The sequence below is a fragment of the Carassius carassius genome, chromosome 17 (assembly GCF_963082965.1).
Source record: "Carassius carassius chromosome 17, fCarCar2.1, whole genome shotgun sequence".
NCBI classification, from domain to species: domain Eukaryota; kingdom Metazoa; phylum Chordata; class Actinopteri; order Cypriniformes; family Cyprinidae; genus Carassius; species Carassius carassius.
The window spans coordinates 8,394,339-8,410,339 of NC_081771.1; the positions used below are offsets into that span (position 1 = coordinate 8,394,339).

The following is a 16,001-nucleotide window of genomic DNA, read 5'->3' on the forward strand; positions in this document are numbered from 1 at the left end:
GAAATACATCAAGATGTCAGGGATGCGGAAACCAATAATTATTTATAAAGGACACTAAAATGTATTAATTATCCGCCTCTCCTCGTTCACTGTGCCGAGTATGCATGTAACTGCTAACGTTAGTTGAATTCGGATTCGGCAGCCAAGTAGGCACGCTCACTCTCGCGCGGCGCGTCCTCGGTATTCTTGAGCGCGCTCGCGGCCGCTGCGGGTTCACTCGCTGCACGATGGCGGAGGGAGGCGGACCCGAGTCGGGTAACGCTTCAGACCCCGACGAGAAGCCGGTGATCGCACAGACACCAGTACCGTCCACCGAGAGTCAAAAGCAGAGCGTCGGCACACTGCTAAAAACGCCACTTCGAAAGGGAGACGAGTGGTAAGAGGTTTTTATGTGAAGCCGAAGTCAAGGCACGCTTGTCGGCATCAGCTCAGGCCTACTGACGGAGACACCGGCTGCCGGAAATCCCTTCACTAGTCGGGCATTGGACAGCCACCTGCTCTGCTTACACCCATAAACTAGAAGGCTGCTATTATTATCGAGGATGTGTACGAAGCAAGAGTGCGGTTTACTGTAATAAGGATTTAACACTATTTACATCGGTTAGAATTGGAGGAAGCTGTCTTGTAGCTAGTTAGCACAGGTTAACCAGCCTTAGCTTCGCGTTTCTCTACGCGAAGAAACGAGAAACGAGACGTTTTCAGACACGTTAGTAGCTGAAGGGTTGGTAAATAAACTCAAGCACCCCGTTGTCGGTTATCAGTTCTCTGATAAGCTACATGGCAAAGCAGTGTCAGGCACGTAAGGCACTTCATTAGCTGAGGCTAGTTAGCCAGGTTAATTTGCGTTTCATTTGACGGGTTAGATGTTCATTTCTGTCAGACGTCAACCTTATTTTAGACGAACTGTCAAAACTAGATTAAAACAACGGGCAAACTCCTCCGTGTGAACTTGTAACGAAAACTAAGCCACATAAACCAGTATTACAGCGAGGCAGTGCTTTGTCATGGCCACTGGATAACACCCAGTCACTCACAACGTTGTTTGGAAAGAGACGAGTTTATGGCACAGATAGTAAATTCACAAAAATATGTCTGAAGTTAGTGGAGTTTATAAGATCAAAATATATATGCATTTTTTAGATTTTAAACCCGTTAGTATGTGTAAGGGATTCGATGACAGTCTGCTTTTATTTTGAAAGCAGACTGACGAGTTTTAATAAGCGAAGAGACTAGTGACTCAACAGAAAGGACAATGTTTAGTTTTAGTTGGATCAATAGTACTTTCAGTGCATATAATTATACGAAAACTAATAATTTACTCCGGTAACCTTTAGTTAAGCTCCGTGTACCCCGTGTAGAGCTTAATGTTGGCTAAATACTTTAACGTTACAATTTAACTTTTATTTATTTATTTGATATATTTTAAGCTGAAAGTTAAGAGACTGACAGCTTCTCTTTCCTTTCACTTTCGATGCATTTACCCCCAACAATAAAAATGAAATCTTTTGTGTTCCACTGAATAAAATAGTCATATGTAAACAACAGAATTTTAATTCAGAATTTGGACTTTTAACCAAGGTATAAGGTCTGTCTTTTGGCAGTGTGGAATCAAATGTTAACAAGCTTATGTAGTGGAACAAGTTCCTACTTTAGATGAGATCAAGAAAGATGTGTAACAACACAATAGATATTTTCTTTTCCAACAGTCTAACCCTAACATTTTAGGAGAGAAACACATTAGTTGTCCTTTTCCCCCTGACTTTTCACTGATCTCCACCTATTGTTCCAATTGTGTAGGTATTTGACTGACAGCAGGTGGTTCAAACAGTGGAAGAAATATGTGGGCTTTGACAGCTGGGATTTGTATAATGTTGGAGAGCACAATCTGTACCCGGGACCCATTGACAACTCTGGACTCTTTTCAGGTAATCAATGTTGAGTGTTTTTTTTTTGTCTTGCCAGGAATATATATATTTTTAAACAGAGTTTTTAAGAATATGATTTCTTATTCAGTAAGGTATGTGAATAGCATCTGAATAAGGTAAATATTTTTTTTACGAACTTACTGTGTATTTATGTTTTGATATTTCAGTCTTAAATGGGTAGTTCACCCAATAATGTTCTTTAAACCTCTGGAGTCTAAGGGTATTTTTAGGGCCTGGAGAAGTTTTGTCATGCCCTGACATTTGTGCTTTTTTTCAGTTTCTGTAAACATCTAAATGGCTAAAGTCTAATCTTACTGTAATCAGCACAAACTGGGCTATAATAATATGTGAGCAGCATGTATGTACATTGTGTTTTTGAGGAAAAAAAATGTTATGTATGTTTAGTGAAAAACTAAAAATGTTAAATCACTTGAATAAGGCCATAAAACATAAACAGAACATTGGTTCCCGTGACTTTTGAGAACTGAAGCTTGTAAATATATATATATATATATATATATATGTATATGTATGTATATGTATGTATCATAAATATATCATATCTTTTTTATTTTTAGTGACAAGTACACATTTCCATTGCCAACACTTAATATCAGATACCTTAAAGGGATAGTTCAGCCAAAAATTAAAATTCTATCATCGTTTACTCACCCTCAAGTTGTTCCAAACCTGTATGAGTTTCTTTGTTCTGTTGAACAAAAAGGAAGATATTTGGAAGAATGACAGAATCAAACCGATCTCGGTCCCCATTGACTTCCATAGTAGGAAAAACTATATACTATGGTAGTCAATGGGGACCGAGATCTGTTTGGTTACAAACATTCTTCCAAATATCTTCCTTTGTGTTCAGCAGAACAAAGAAACTAATACAGGTTTGGAACAACTTGAGGGTGAGTAAACGATGATAGAATTTTCATTTTTGGGTGAACTATCCCTTTAAAGACATTGCTATTGCTACATTGCTATGCAATTGCTACACTTTCTATGCTCCACAGACTTCTTGTTGCAAATTTTGCTCACACACACACAAACCTGGACCTGGAGAGGAACACACACATACTCAAACTCACAAATTTACTGACACACTCAAACACAGGCTCACACACTCAAACATTCAAAAAGACTCACACACACACACACACAGACTCAGACACACACAGGCTCACACACACACCAAACTGGACCTGGAGGTGGACACACAAAGACTCTGACACACACACACCAACCTGAACCTGGAGATAATAATAATATAATGTCTAGTCTGGTGGCTGTGATATATATAAACCTACCAACGTCCGTTGCCATGATTTTTGGAATGACTGATCGCGAGAGGAAAAAAATGACATCGGTTAATGGAAACGCCGTCATTTCGCAATAGTTGTTTATCGATATTTAGAAAAAAAACACTAAAGTTTTGCGCGAATCTCTAATGGAAATGCGACAGCGCTTAACATAGACTAACTTCTCAGAGTTATATTGAGCAAGAGTGTTCATTACTAACCATTCAACTCCGGATTGATTCTGGAATCTTCGCTGGGGGAATAAGCATTAAGCACCGGCAACAATCTGTAACTAACGCATCCTCATGTTTTGATTCAGATCGTGTTCGAAGAGGAGGGGCTAGTCGTGCGTGCCTCCGTTGTCAGTTTGTGAGAGGGAGGGAGCAAGCAGTGCGCAGCTCTACAATAAAATACAATTGTACACATATTAAATAGTTTTAAAATCTGAATCAATCCGTGGCGGTCAGCGTTGATATTGTGCCGGGCCGCCACAAATTAATGAATGTATGGGAAACCCTGCATTTAGTCAGGAATTATAGTTTGGAAAAAGTCTTTGAAAAAAGTCTAACTAGTAAAATGTTTTCACGTTATGTGAAAACTAGTACAAGTATATAAATAAATAAAAAGAGACTTACTCATGTTTATGATCTATGCTGAATAAAGTGCTACATTCTTTTTTTTCTGATGAAGTCCAAATCTCAAATCCTTAACCACATCACATCTTTTTGGGGTGAAAATTATGTCTTATTACTCTCATTGCGAAGCAAACAGTAAAATAAAAAAACTTGAAGAACAGTCTTGCTGCGTTGTCTTCTGTTGTGTGGGCGTTTTCAAGCCACGTGCTTCAGTGAAACATTCAAATCTGAATAGAGTGTTCAGCGCGGGGGCGTGGTCACATTAGAAGATAATGAAGGGAGACGTGAAAAACGGACATTGCGTTGTTTTCATATGGATTACTTTATCACAGAATATTTTCGGCAGGACTTGTTTAGTTTAAAAGTAGACATGTCAGGCTTTCTATAGATATATCTCTCATGTCTCTTCGTTGAGTATTCACCGAGGTACAGTTCATTTTAATGATGCGTTTGTAAATGAAGATCAGCGCAGACAAAGGCTGCAGATAGCACACCTTGTTTGTTATCTTTATTTTATAAAGCACAAAGTTTTATGTCTGTATACAAAAAAAGGTATACCCTTTACAGATTAAGTTCTTTTCGGGGTTATCAGGAAAAAATGCCTCATAACGCGTATACGCGTTAATCGACTCCAGAGGGTTAAATTTTTTCCGCTTCATGTCATCCCAACCTCATTTTCCTCAGTGGAGCACAAAAGGAGATCTGAAACCATATACAATGAACAAATCACTGATCAATGAAAACATTAGAATAATAAGGTTTAAACTAATTAATAATGAAATAATTTGATTCAACATCTCACTGCAGTTGAAGATTGTTTTTTGCATAGCTAAAGTAGATTGGTTGATTTTTCTCACCTAAAGCTATCATTTGATTTCTAAAGACTTGGAATATAGTTGTATAGCCTTTTTTTATGTTACATTGGATCCTTTTTGAAGATTGAAAGCTCCATTTATCCATTTTTGTAATTACATGGAAAAAAGCAACAAGTCCATTCTTTGGTATATCCATTCTTCTTTTTGGAAGGGAGTCAAAAAACTTGAGACAAATTGGTGAATGACTAATGACAACTTTTTATTTTTAAGGTAACCTTTTTCAGAATAACCTGCCATTTGAAAACCATTAAAACAATTTCAAGTTGAGCCTAGCACGGCAAACTATTTTAGTTAATACAGTTTATTGTTAAAGGGCTCTAGTGTGTTTTTCTAATGATTTCTCCTTTTCTCTTTGTATCCTAGATCACGAGTCTCAGACGTTGAAAGACCATCTCATAGATGAGTTAGACTATGTTTTAGTGCCTACAGAGGCCTGGAATAAGCTGGTCAGTTGGTATGGCTGTCTGGAGGGTCAGAAACCCATCATCAGAAAGGTTCCACATCTTTCTTTGTATATTAAATATTTCTTGTAGTTTTACATATTGTGGTGATCTCTTGGTTTACATTATTTTTTTAATGAATATCATGTCTGATATACTTGAGTGATTACAGGCAGGGTTATTGGGTGATACTATTCATGTTTTTAATCTCATTGAAACTTACAGTTAAATGGTTAAAGTTTAATTGAGTTGAAGTGAGGACTCTTTAAAAGTCTCTAATTTTGTTTTGCTATGTGCTTTTATTTATTTATTTTGCAGGTTGTTGAACATGGAATGTTTGTGAAGCACTGTAAAGTGGAAGTGTATTTGCTTGAGTTAAACCTATGTGAGAATGACAACATGGACAAAGTTGTCACCCGCCATTTCAGCAAAGCAGACACTATAGGTATGAGACTTCCACACAAAAAACAATTCTCATCAATACTATTTGCATTACTGATTTTGTCACAGAAATTGTGCTGCCCTTGTGAACAGTCATTTTTTAATTTACTTTCCCCCCCTTTAGATACCATTGGAAAGGAGATGAGGTCTTTATTCGATATCCCATCTGAAAAGGAAACTCGACTTTGGAATAAATATATGAGTAATACTTATGAACAACTTAACAAGCTTGACAGCACCGTACAGGATGCAGGGCTTTTTCAAGGCCAGGTAAACCATCATGCTAGATTCCGTTCCAGTTGTGGTTGGTTTGAGACTCTTGACTGACATTTTTTGAGTTCACATCATCAATCTCACTCCTCAGGTTATTGTAATAGAGAAGAAGAACGATGATGGTACATGGCCCAGACAGACCTGCCATTCAAAGTATGTACATGCGTTTTAGGACATTTTCATGCTTAAGCAACTGCAATTAACATGGGAGCTTAATGCTTCAAAGAAATCACTTAAAGGGTTTGATCTGGAGGTATTATTTTCTTTTAGTTCTTCTATATTTTTAGTTAATTATTGGGAGCATTCATTTAAATCAATTACTTTGATTGATTGCCAGTAACTCTCTTTACAACACTGCTTGGATTTGCCTTAACCTATTTGTTGATTTATGCCTAGGTCCAGTACTTCCACCTCTCGGAATTATACAACCTCCCCAAAACTCTCTTCAAACTCATCTGCCACCATATCCTCCACAATAACAAATGGGGATAGCAATAGCAACTCTAGCTACATGTTGAACAACAGTACTTCTGGTAACAGGTCAGCTTGAGATTCAAAATGGTCCTTAATTACTCCATAGTTAAACTAGTTTAGTTCCTTTCTGTGAGCGTTTAAATGGGGAACTAAAACAAGATTTTAGTTCAAGGTCGGTTTTCTCGTATTCAGTATTTGGTTGACCAATAGTGAAGGCCTTAATTGTGATGGAAACTAATGGTCAATGTCTTTGCTAACCCATCATACATTTTGCAGACTGGGAAGTTACAACTCGTACAGCTCATCCTACAGTTACAGAGAATCTTCTGCTCAGCCAGGCCTCTGTGGTCTGAGCAACCTGGGCAACACCTGCTTCATGAACTCTGCCCTCCAGGTATTCAAAAGTGAATGCTCATTTATGCAGTATGTTTTGAAATCTGCCATATTCACTGTCATTAAAAGAAGGCCCAGATTGTGTAGTTATGATAATTGGCAGCCAAACCCTGGTTTAGAGATTTAGACTATTTCCTTCTCATTCTCATTATAAATGACTTCTTATTTCAGTGCCTGAGCAACACTCCCCCTCTAACGGAATATTTCTTGGAGGACCGGTACGAAGCTGAGATCAACCGGGAAAATCCATTAGGCATGCGAGGGGAGATTGCAGAGGCCTATGCGGATCTGGTCAAACAGATGTGGCTTAGTCGGAGCAGTTATGTGGCTCCACGCACTTTTAAAGTGAGTCAATCTATAGCTTGCAGGGGCTAAAGTTACTGTGGATATCATTGGCCATTTTTAACACAAACCCTTATAATTCATTCTGAATTTTGAAACGTATCTTCTCTCTCTCTCGTCAGACCCAAGTGGGTCGGTTTGCCCCGCAGTTCTCAGGGTACCAGCAACAAGACTCTCAGGAGCTGCTGGCCTTTCTGCTGGACGGCTTACATGAGGATCTTAACCGTGTTAAGAAGAAGCCTTATCTGGCCCTGAGAGATGCTGAGGGGCGGCCTGATGAGGTAAACCTTTCATCATTATGTGTAAACCACAGAATGCCATTTTAGTTGGAAACAAAATACTACTAAGAAAAAGCTATTGTTTCTGTTGTGCTAGTGAATAAGCACTATTCTGAAAACCTCTATAACATTGGAGGCATTTGGACCTTTACTTTTAAACTTACAGTAATCTCATTTGCCCGTAGATTGTAGCCAAGGAAGCGTGCGCGAATCACCGGTTGCGGAATGATTCTATAATTGTGGACATCTTCCATGGCTTGTTCAAATCTACGCTGGTTTGCCCAGAATGCTCCAAAGTTTCCGTTACCTTTGACCCCTTCTGCTACCTCACACTACCCCTGCCCATGAAAAAGGATCGCACTATGGAGGTGTTCCTGGTCCGCACTGACCCACAATTTAGACCCATGCAAGTAAGAACTGTTTTCACACTAAGGTACGTGTTTTAGTTCAGGAGGTGGGCTAAAGTATACTTCTGTTATCTTCCAGTATCGTGTAGTTGTTCCCAAAATGGGTGTAGTGGCAGACCTGTGCAGCGCTTTGACCAAGCTATCAGGAGTTCCTTCAGAGAATGTAAGACTTTTGTGGTTTCCAACCTAACACCTCTTTTTCCATTGTTAATGTTGCCTTCAAAAACCTTAAAAAATAAAAAGATTGTAGTTTACCCACACCCATACTGTTATAAATCCATGTGGCTACCTTGGAATAAAGCATGTACCGCATTTTTCTGACTATAAGTCGCACTGGACTATAAGTCGCATTTATTTAGAACCAAGAACCGAAAGGAAACATTACCGTCTACAGTCGCGAGAGGGCGCTCTATGCTGCTCAGTTGTAGACTACAGGAGCATTGAGCAGCATAGAGCACCCTCTCGTGGCTGGAGAAGGTAATGTTTTCTTTTGGTTCATTTCTCTTGGTTCATGTCAAACTAATTTTGATAAATAAGTCGCAGGACCAGCCAAGCTTTGAAAAAAAGTGCTACTTATAGTCCGGAAAATACGGTAAATTTGACATTTTTTGTTCTGTTACACAAAGAGAGTCATGAGTTTGAAACTAAATTAGGTTGTTGTAAATTATGGCTATTTTCTCATTTGGCTCAACTCTTTCTTTAGGCCCAATCCCAATTCTATTTTATACCCCTTCCCTTTCCCCTACCCCTCCGCCTACCCCTTCCCCTTGTCCCTTGAAACAGAGTGTCAAGGGGTAGGAGTGAAAATATTCCCCTAAGGATTGGGAGACCACTACCATGACGTCACACGCCATCATACGTCGTCTAGCCCTTTCAATACACGCATATACTGGTGTGCATTAGAGCCTTTAATTATCGCTCTTCTGCTTATTGACACACACACACATCAGAAATCGCGCAGCTCCCACATCCAGGAGAAAATAAACTTGTCAACGCTGCCCCACGACTTTTATTAAATACAGTCTACATTATATTTTCCAGTGACGAGAGGATACAATCGCTGTTTTTAAGTAAACTCACTCTGAAAAGATAAACGCACAGACGCGAATACACGCAAACCTCCATTTCTCTCTCTCTCTCTCTCTCTCTCACTCTCTCGAATACTCAATATTTGAGAAAATGGTTTAGCGATTTCTAATTATTGGGGGGATTAGTCTACGGCAGTTATCGCCCTGATCAGACATATGCTGTGGCACAATCATGCAGTCTGTAATGATATGACGTTGGCAAATATTAACGATTTTTTTGCTAACATGTCTTTGAGTAACATGACTGTTAATACGAACTCACAGTTGAATGTAACAAAACAAATGATAACTTTTCGTTTTAATTCATACCCCTTCGTTTGAGGGGTATAAAGAGAATCGAGACACCCCTACCCCTTCACGTGAACGCACGAAATGGAGGGAAAGGGGAAGGGCTAAGGGGTAGAATTGGGATTGGGCCTTAATATCCTCTTGCTTCTATATAACCCTGGCTTAAATTTCTAGCAGACCGTCTGAGATTGTTTTCTGTTTTCTAGATGGTTGTGGCAGATGTTTACAATCACAGATTCCACAAAATCTACAAACGAGATGACGGTCTCAATCACATCATGGAGAAGGATGACATTTTTGTGTAAGTAATTTCTTAAATTCTACTTGCATTATTGTTCAAAATTTAGGTTCAGTTTTTTTTTTTTTTAAAGATGGTTCTTATGTTTACGAAGTTGCCATTTTTATTTGATCCAAAATAAAGTAATATTGTTGAAACATTACAACAATATCTATTTTAGTTTGTTTTAAATGTGATTTGTTAATTTGGTGGCAAATTGGAAATTTCTGCGGATATTACTTTAGTGTCACACGATCATTCAGAAAGAATTATAATATGCTAATGTGGTGCTCAGTTTCTTAACACTAAAGTTAAAAACTTAAAAGTTATACATTTTTTCAGGATTATTTGGATAAAGTCCATCAAAGAATTTATTTGAAATTTTATTTGTTTGAAATATCAGTCTGTTATAACATTGTACATATTTTTAATTTCATTAAAAAAAAAAAAAAATATTAAATGCCTACTTGTTAATTAAAAAAATGTGTTTCTTACAACAACTAAAAAAAACTTTTAACTGATCCCAAACTTCTGAACTGGAGCATATGTTTATTGAATTGTTTTGCATAATTTAAGTTTTTGCCATTCAGCTAAGTGTGTTGTTTGAGTGCGTGGCCTCTTACTGATTCTGTCTTTGTGGTTCAGTTATGAGGTGTTAGAGGAAGATAGTGAGAAGATGAACCTGCCAGTGTACTTCAGAGAGAGGCATTCTAAGCACAGTGGAGGCTCTTCGGGCACGATGCTCTTTGGCCAGCCTCTCCTCATCAGTGTCCCACGCCACAACCTTACTGTCGATAGCCTTTATGAGCGTGTGCTGGAGAGGATCGGGTTGGTGTTGTGCTTTAGTGGTCCATCTCAATTTTACACCAGTTCTGTTTCTGCAAACTTGGTTGACCCTTTATCTGTCTTTTATTTTAGGCGTTATGTTAAACGTTCACAGGGTACCATTACAGACAGTAGAGCATCTGCCTCAGCCACATCCTCTAGCAGCAGCCAATCACCAGAATGCCTCGCTTCAGTGTCCAGTCACAGCACAGGCCTGAGTGCCTGCAGCAGCCCAGTTTCAGATGGAGCTTCCTGCAGCGCTGGATCCAACGGCAGCAACCACTCTGGAACCTGCAATGGCCCCAATGGAGTTTGTGATGGTAGGACACTGAATCTTGCATAATACTCCCAAATGCTGTACTCACACTGTCATCCATTTATGTTTTTTTAAACATTCATCAGGTACAAATCTGATCTTGTTGTATGCTTTTGTTTCAGGTGATGAGGAAGCCATGGATCACCAGGAGAGTCCAGAACCAGAGAACAGTCATTCAGACACTGTGGATGGAGAGGAGGATTCAGAACCAGAGAATGGGCCCAATAGCAGTGGTGGAAAATCTTTTCCTTCTCGACCGAAACTCTTTTCTTTCAGCATGGTCAACTCCTATGGCACAGCCAACATTAGTTCTCTCCCATTTGATGGCAATCTCCTAAAGCTCACAAGTAACTATTACCTTTTTACGTTTGATACTAATAATTAATAAAATGAATCAGGTGGATTATTAACTGTAACTATTTGTCTGACTCTAACTCTTAAGCGTTACTTGCTAAAATCAAAACTGATAGATATTCCTTTCTACAGCTCACTCTACAGTAGCCATTGATTGGGATTCGGACACAAAAAAAATGTGCTACGATGACCAGGAGGCTGAGGTAATTCCCTCTAATACAGTAATTGTGCAAAATTACACTACTGTTCAAACATTTTTGGGACTGCTAAATTTTTTTAAGTTTTTGAAGGAAGTCTCTTATGATCACAAAGGCTGCTTTTATTTAATTAAAATACAGTAATAATTAGTGTATTGTTTTTTTCCCCCGTTTTGACGATGTCATTTAGAAATAGTCATTTATTTCTGTGATGGCAGACTGAACTTTCAGCAGCCATTACTCCAGTGTGATGATCCTTAAGAAATAATTCTAATATGCTGATTTGTTGCTTAAAAAACCTTTCTTTTTCGACCTTTTATTATTATTATTAATGTTGTAAACAGTTGTTTAATGTTTTAGTGGAAACGGTGATACTTTTTTTTCATAATACTTTGATGAATAGAAATATAAAAAACGCATTTAAAAAAATCACTGTCACTTAAATGTTTACAATTTTAATTTAAACCGTTTTTATAAAAGTTTTTTTACAGTTTTTTTAAAAGTCTTGTCTCAATTCCCATGCAGTATTAAAAATTTTTGGTACAAATACATGAACTATTATAATGTCTACCATAAACCATAGCAAAAACTGACTAGTCAACCATCTTTTAGCTACCTGCTAAGTCTCCTCAGACATTAATGTGAAGTCTCTCCCCAGGCCTATGACAAACATGAGAGTATGCTACATGCTCAGAAGAAGAAGACTACAGTAGCTTTAAGAGAATGCATCGAGCTCTTTACTACAATGGAGACCCTGGGAGAACACGACCCCTGGTGAGGAGGATGTTCCTATCATTACACATTGACATTTACTGCCTATACTTTCAAGGTCAAATGATTTACTAAAGTATTACCACATTTAGCGAAATTTGATTTATTGCTGTGCTCCTCTGCAGGTACTGCCCCACATGTAAGAAACACCAGCAGGCCACAAAGAAGTTTGACCTGTGGTCTCTCCCACGCATTTTGGTCGTGCATCTGAAGCGCTTCTCTTACAATCGCTGCTGGAGAGACAAGCTCGACACTGTTGTAGACTTTCCTATTAGGTAAATCTGTTGCGAGGTGTGTGTGTGTGTGTGTATATATATATATATATATATATATAAGGGCTGTCAGTCGATTTTAAAAACTTTCATGTAATTAATTACAGGTTGCTGCGATTAATCGCAAACTTAATTTGGCTGTGAAAATACCCCCAAAAGATCATTTAAAGCTATTATTGTGTTAAATGTATAACTGCCTAACATAAAGTATGGAACATAAAAGAAGATAATTTAAGAAACATCTCAGTATTTGTATTCATGCAATCAAAGTCACTGGTGACCAAAACCGCTTTTCCAACAGTCTATTTTTCATTGTGCAAACTATGATGTAAATGATGACTATTATTTGAGAGATAATGAGATAGAAAATGAAGTAGCCTATAAGGTGATTGCTCTGATTAACATGAGACACACAGACACATGAATACTCAAATTGAAGAATTCTGTAGTTTCAGGTTTCTAGATTTTGTTTATTATTGTCATATACTTTTGTTTTCAGCTCTTTTTATGTAGATTTCTTGTATTTAAGTTAGTAATACATTTATTTCAATCACCTGCTGGAAAACGGGGCCGTTTTTTTACTCCCAGTCCGTTCCTGTTTTGGACCTAATACAGTCTGATATGCACTCGTGTTCTTGACAAAAACAGCACTCATGTGATATCGATTATCATATGATATGAATATGCCCAATATCTTGAATTTTAGTGCATAAATTCGTTTATGGGGTTGTTGCAGTCAACTTTATGTAATATAAGATGTGGTACAAGTCTGGGGGCGTGGCCAGTGTTTTAACTACGTTAAAATACTTTAAATATTCCAGCAGGTGGCGCCAAAACTTTCCCCTCCACTCAGAATACTGTCATTGTCTTAGGCCTCAATGTACTCCTAACTTCAGGTGTAACTTTGTATTAATAAATCCGATTTTTATTTTAGTTATATTGTAACATTCATATAACATGCAGAATATTGACACTTCAGGTACCAAAAATTACACTCTCTTTTTTTCTCTTCTCAACATGTTATTTTCCATTTGCATTTGGCTTTGATCCTATTTGGATTTAGTCAGGGTTACCTTACTGGACGGCAAGGAGGAAAGAGTGCACAAACGTTAGGTGCAATATGTTTGGTCTGGACAGACAAAGCCATCCCTTGTTCATTGTGGTAAAAGGAACACAATAACCCAGAACTGCAGTCTAGTACTTATGTACTGCTGTCTTGATAAAAAAAATTATATGGTTAAAATTTCAAATAAACAATTTGATCAGCCACACTTACTGTTGGTGATTGAACTTTTGGTAGTTTTTTTTTTTTTGATAAAAATTTACTTTACAAATGAACTGTTGAGAAAACTTCTGGGATTCTGGTGACTTTGTGTTTGGAAATAATTATAAACTTTCTCATACAGGGACTTGAACATGTCAGAGTTTGTTTGTGACCCCAAAGCTGACCCATACATCTATGACCTCATTGCTGTTTCCAACCACTATGGAGGAATGGGCGGAGGCCACTGTAAGTCACTCTATTTGCTCAGCTCTCCTATTATTTTATAATGATGAAATCACACCCTTGCTATTCATATGTTCAGTTATGTATTAATCATATTAATACATGATTGGGTCGACTCGCCGATTGTTTCATCAGCCTTTGATTTTCCCTTTTTTACCTTCACTTGTCTTGTGCACTTTTGCAACCTAATTGGATATCATGTTTGATGGATTACTACAGAAAGTATATCACAGAGTTGATCATTTAGGTCTTTTATATTGCTGTCTGTAAATGATAGTTTGGTTTGTTTTTGATTGCCAAAGTTAAGCACTGTGTTTCATTTCCTCTTGCAGACACAGCATACGGCAAGAACAAGGTGGATGGAAAATGGTATTACTTTGACGACAGCAGTGTGTCGTCTGCAACTGAGGATCAGATTGTGGTGAGGCCACTATGCTTTCTGTTTTATTATCTTTTGCAGACTCATAAAGCGTTCCAAATTGGGAATTGGCAGTTGCTGGTTTGTAAACTGACTCAGAGTTGTCTTTTTTGTTGTTCTCCACAGACTAAAGCAGCCTATGTGCTATTTTACCAACGCAGAGATGCAGACACGCCACCCAAATCTACCCCCGCCGCATCACTAGGCGGAGCTCCAGAGACCCTGGACGACCACATGGACACCAACTGAGTTTCTTTTAGTCTTTCTAGGAATAACGCTGAAACAAAAACTACATAAAGATGAAATCAGCAATGCATCGACGCACATCCCTGGCTACTTCAGTGACTATTAAAGGCTCACAAACAGGCCCTTTGTTTTTAGCTTTATTTTAATTTTTTTTCTTTCTTTCACACATGCGTCTTTATCAAGAGCCAAAAAAGAATATTAATAATAAATAAAGAGAATTTTAGTTTGAAGCGTAACATGAAAGACTTTATTGTTGGACCTTGATGCCTGCTGATCATTGAAGCGCATTTCTTTTAGTCTGGAATGAGGGTGAAAGGCAATATAACCTCTCTTTGGACGACATGAATGTTAGATGATCTAGATCAGGAGTGGGGAAATGCCTAGACATAGACTATGTATGCAACATTACGCTCATCTGAAATGTTTCAGTCATGCCTCTACTCACTTCCGTTGGACTCTAGCTATCAGCATCTTGTAACATGTGCCTCGTGTGAAGAATAGACTCTCTGTGTTTAATAACTTAAGCGTGTGGTGATAAGCACAGAGATTCTCTCGGAGAAGCTTGCGCTCTTATATTAAATATTGTCTCCATGTTTCATTTATTCTATCACATGCCACGTTTTTGTTAAATATACCAAGCCAGAGAGTGAAATATTTCACTTTCAAAGTCGCTCGGCTATAAGGATGTCACAAAATGTCAAGTTTATTATCATGTTGGTTTTTTGGGCGGGCTGCACTCTAACATATTCACACTAACAGCCTTTTACGCCCAAAAACTGTGAAATGGGAAGCTTACGAAAATGTGGAACAACATGAGTCACGGTCGTGCCCAAGCATTTTTTATTTTTCAGATATGATGGTTGTGCTTTGTAATCCATTTTTTTTTCTTTTTTGGTGGATTTTTCTCCTGTCTAAATGGCTTCGGTCCAGAGGAATATCGAATGTGGTGCTAATTTTATGACATTTGAAAAGGTACATGACAAAGAGGAACACCAACAATGGCTGTTGTTCTAATTAAGAACAACCTTATTGATAAAAAGAATAGCTCTTATCATTACCTGTAGATGTACATTGGCACATTTGCCACGTGATTAGTTATGGCATTATGTGTGTCAAATGGCTTTAGCAACAACTCAAAGCTCAAATGACAAGTGCTTCATTCTTCTAAGAACATAATACACAAAGCATATTCTTTTTTGTGTGGCAAAATGACATGCAATTTTTGAATCTGCAAAACTATAGATGGTTGTTCCTGGTGTTTACCGCTTTATGGTATTAGCAGTCACTGACTGGTAAATCCACTCTTGTTATTTATGGATCCAGATATAAAATTGAAGACAAACTGATCATTGACTCAAGCTGCCCCCCTGCAGCTCCTACATTAGTAAAGCATCCAGCAAAATGTTTTGTTTTTGTAAAATCATAGACTTTTCTTGCATAGATGTACATAATCTGGGGCACAGGACATAGCTGCTTTGTGTTCTTCTATTTATCTTGCCACCATGTGCAACACCAGATATTGATTAAAGCCTATTTGAATTAAAAATATAATAAAATGTGGAAGCCTGATTATAGGTAGTGGCTTTTTTGTTTTTTTCTTTATATAACATTAAGTAAATCACCTAGCTACCCATTATTTGTTATTGCTATTTTATATT

At 37.9% G+C, this 16,001-nt stretch overlaps 1 protein-coding gene across 1 annotated transcript; it reads left to right on the forward strand.

The window, feature by feature from the left end:
* The first annotated feature begins 146 nt into the window (after nucleotides 1–146).
* Nucleotides 147–15,912, forward strand: usp4 (ubiquitin specific peptidase 4 (proto-oncogene)). The gene is made up of 22 exons (XM_059570678.1): nucleotides 147–376; nucleotides 1,798–1,925; nucleotides 5,100–5,230; nucleotides 5,495–5,621; nucleotides 5,742–5,887; nucleotides 5,982–6,043; nucleotides 6,287–6,430; nucleotides 6,641–6,758; nucleotides 6,929–7,102; nucleotides 7,222–7,380; nucleotides 7,563–7,787; nucleotides 7,864–7,947; nucleotides 9,367–9,461; nucleotides 10,083–10,265; nucleotides 10,356–10,582; nucleotides 10,701–10,925; nucleotides 11,065–11,135; nucleotides 11,788–11,903; nucleotides 12,026–12,175; nucleotides 13,579–13,682; nucleotides 14,012–14,100; nucleotides 14,224–15,912. The coding sequence occupies exons 1-22, from the start codon at nucleotides 228–230 to the stop codon at nucleotides 14,344–14,346; spliced, it is 3,030 nt and encodes a 1,009-aa protein (XP_059426661.1). The 5' UTR covers nucleotides 147–227; the 3' UTR covers nucleotides 14,347–15,912.
* Nucleotides 15,913–16,001: the final 89 nt, after the last annotated feature.

Coding starts and splice junctions, on each gene's coding strand:
- usp4 (XM_059570678.1), top strand. CDS start 228: ATGGCGGAGGGAGGCGGACCCGAGTCGGGTAACGCTTCAGACCCCGAC. Junction 10,583..10,700: donor CCCCAATGGAGTTTGTGATG/GTAGGACACTGA, acceptor CTTTTGTTTCAG/GTGATGAGGAAGCCATGGAT. Junction 14,101..14,223: donor CAACTGAGGATCAGATTGTG/GTGAGGCCACTA, acceptor TGTTCTCCACAG/ACTAAAGCAGCCTATGTGCT.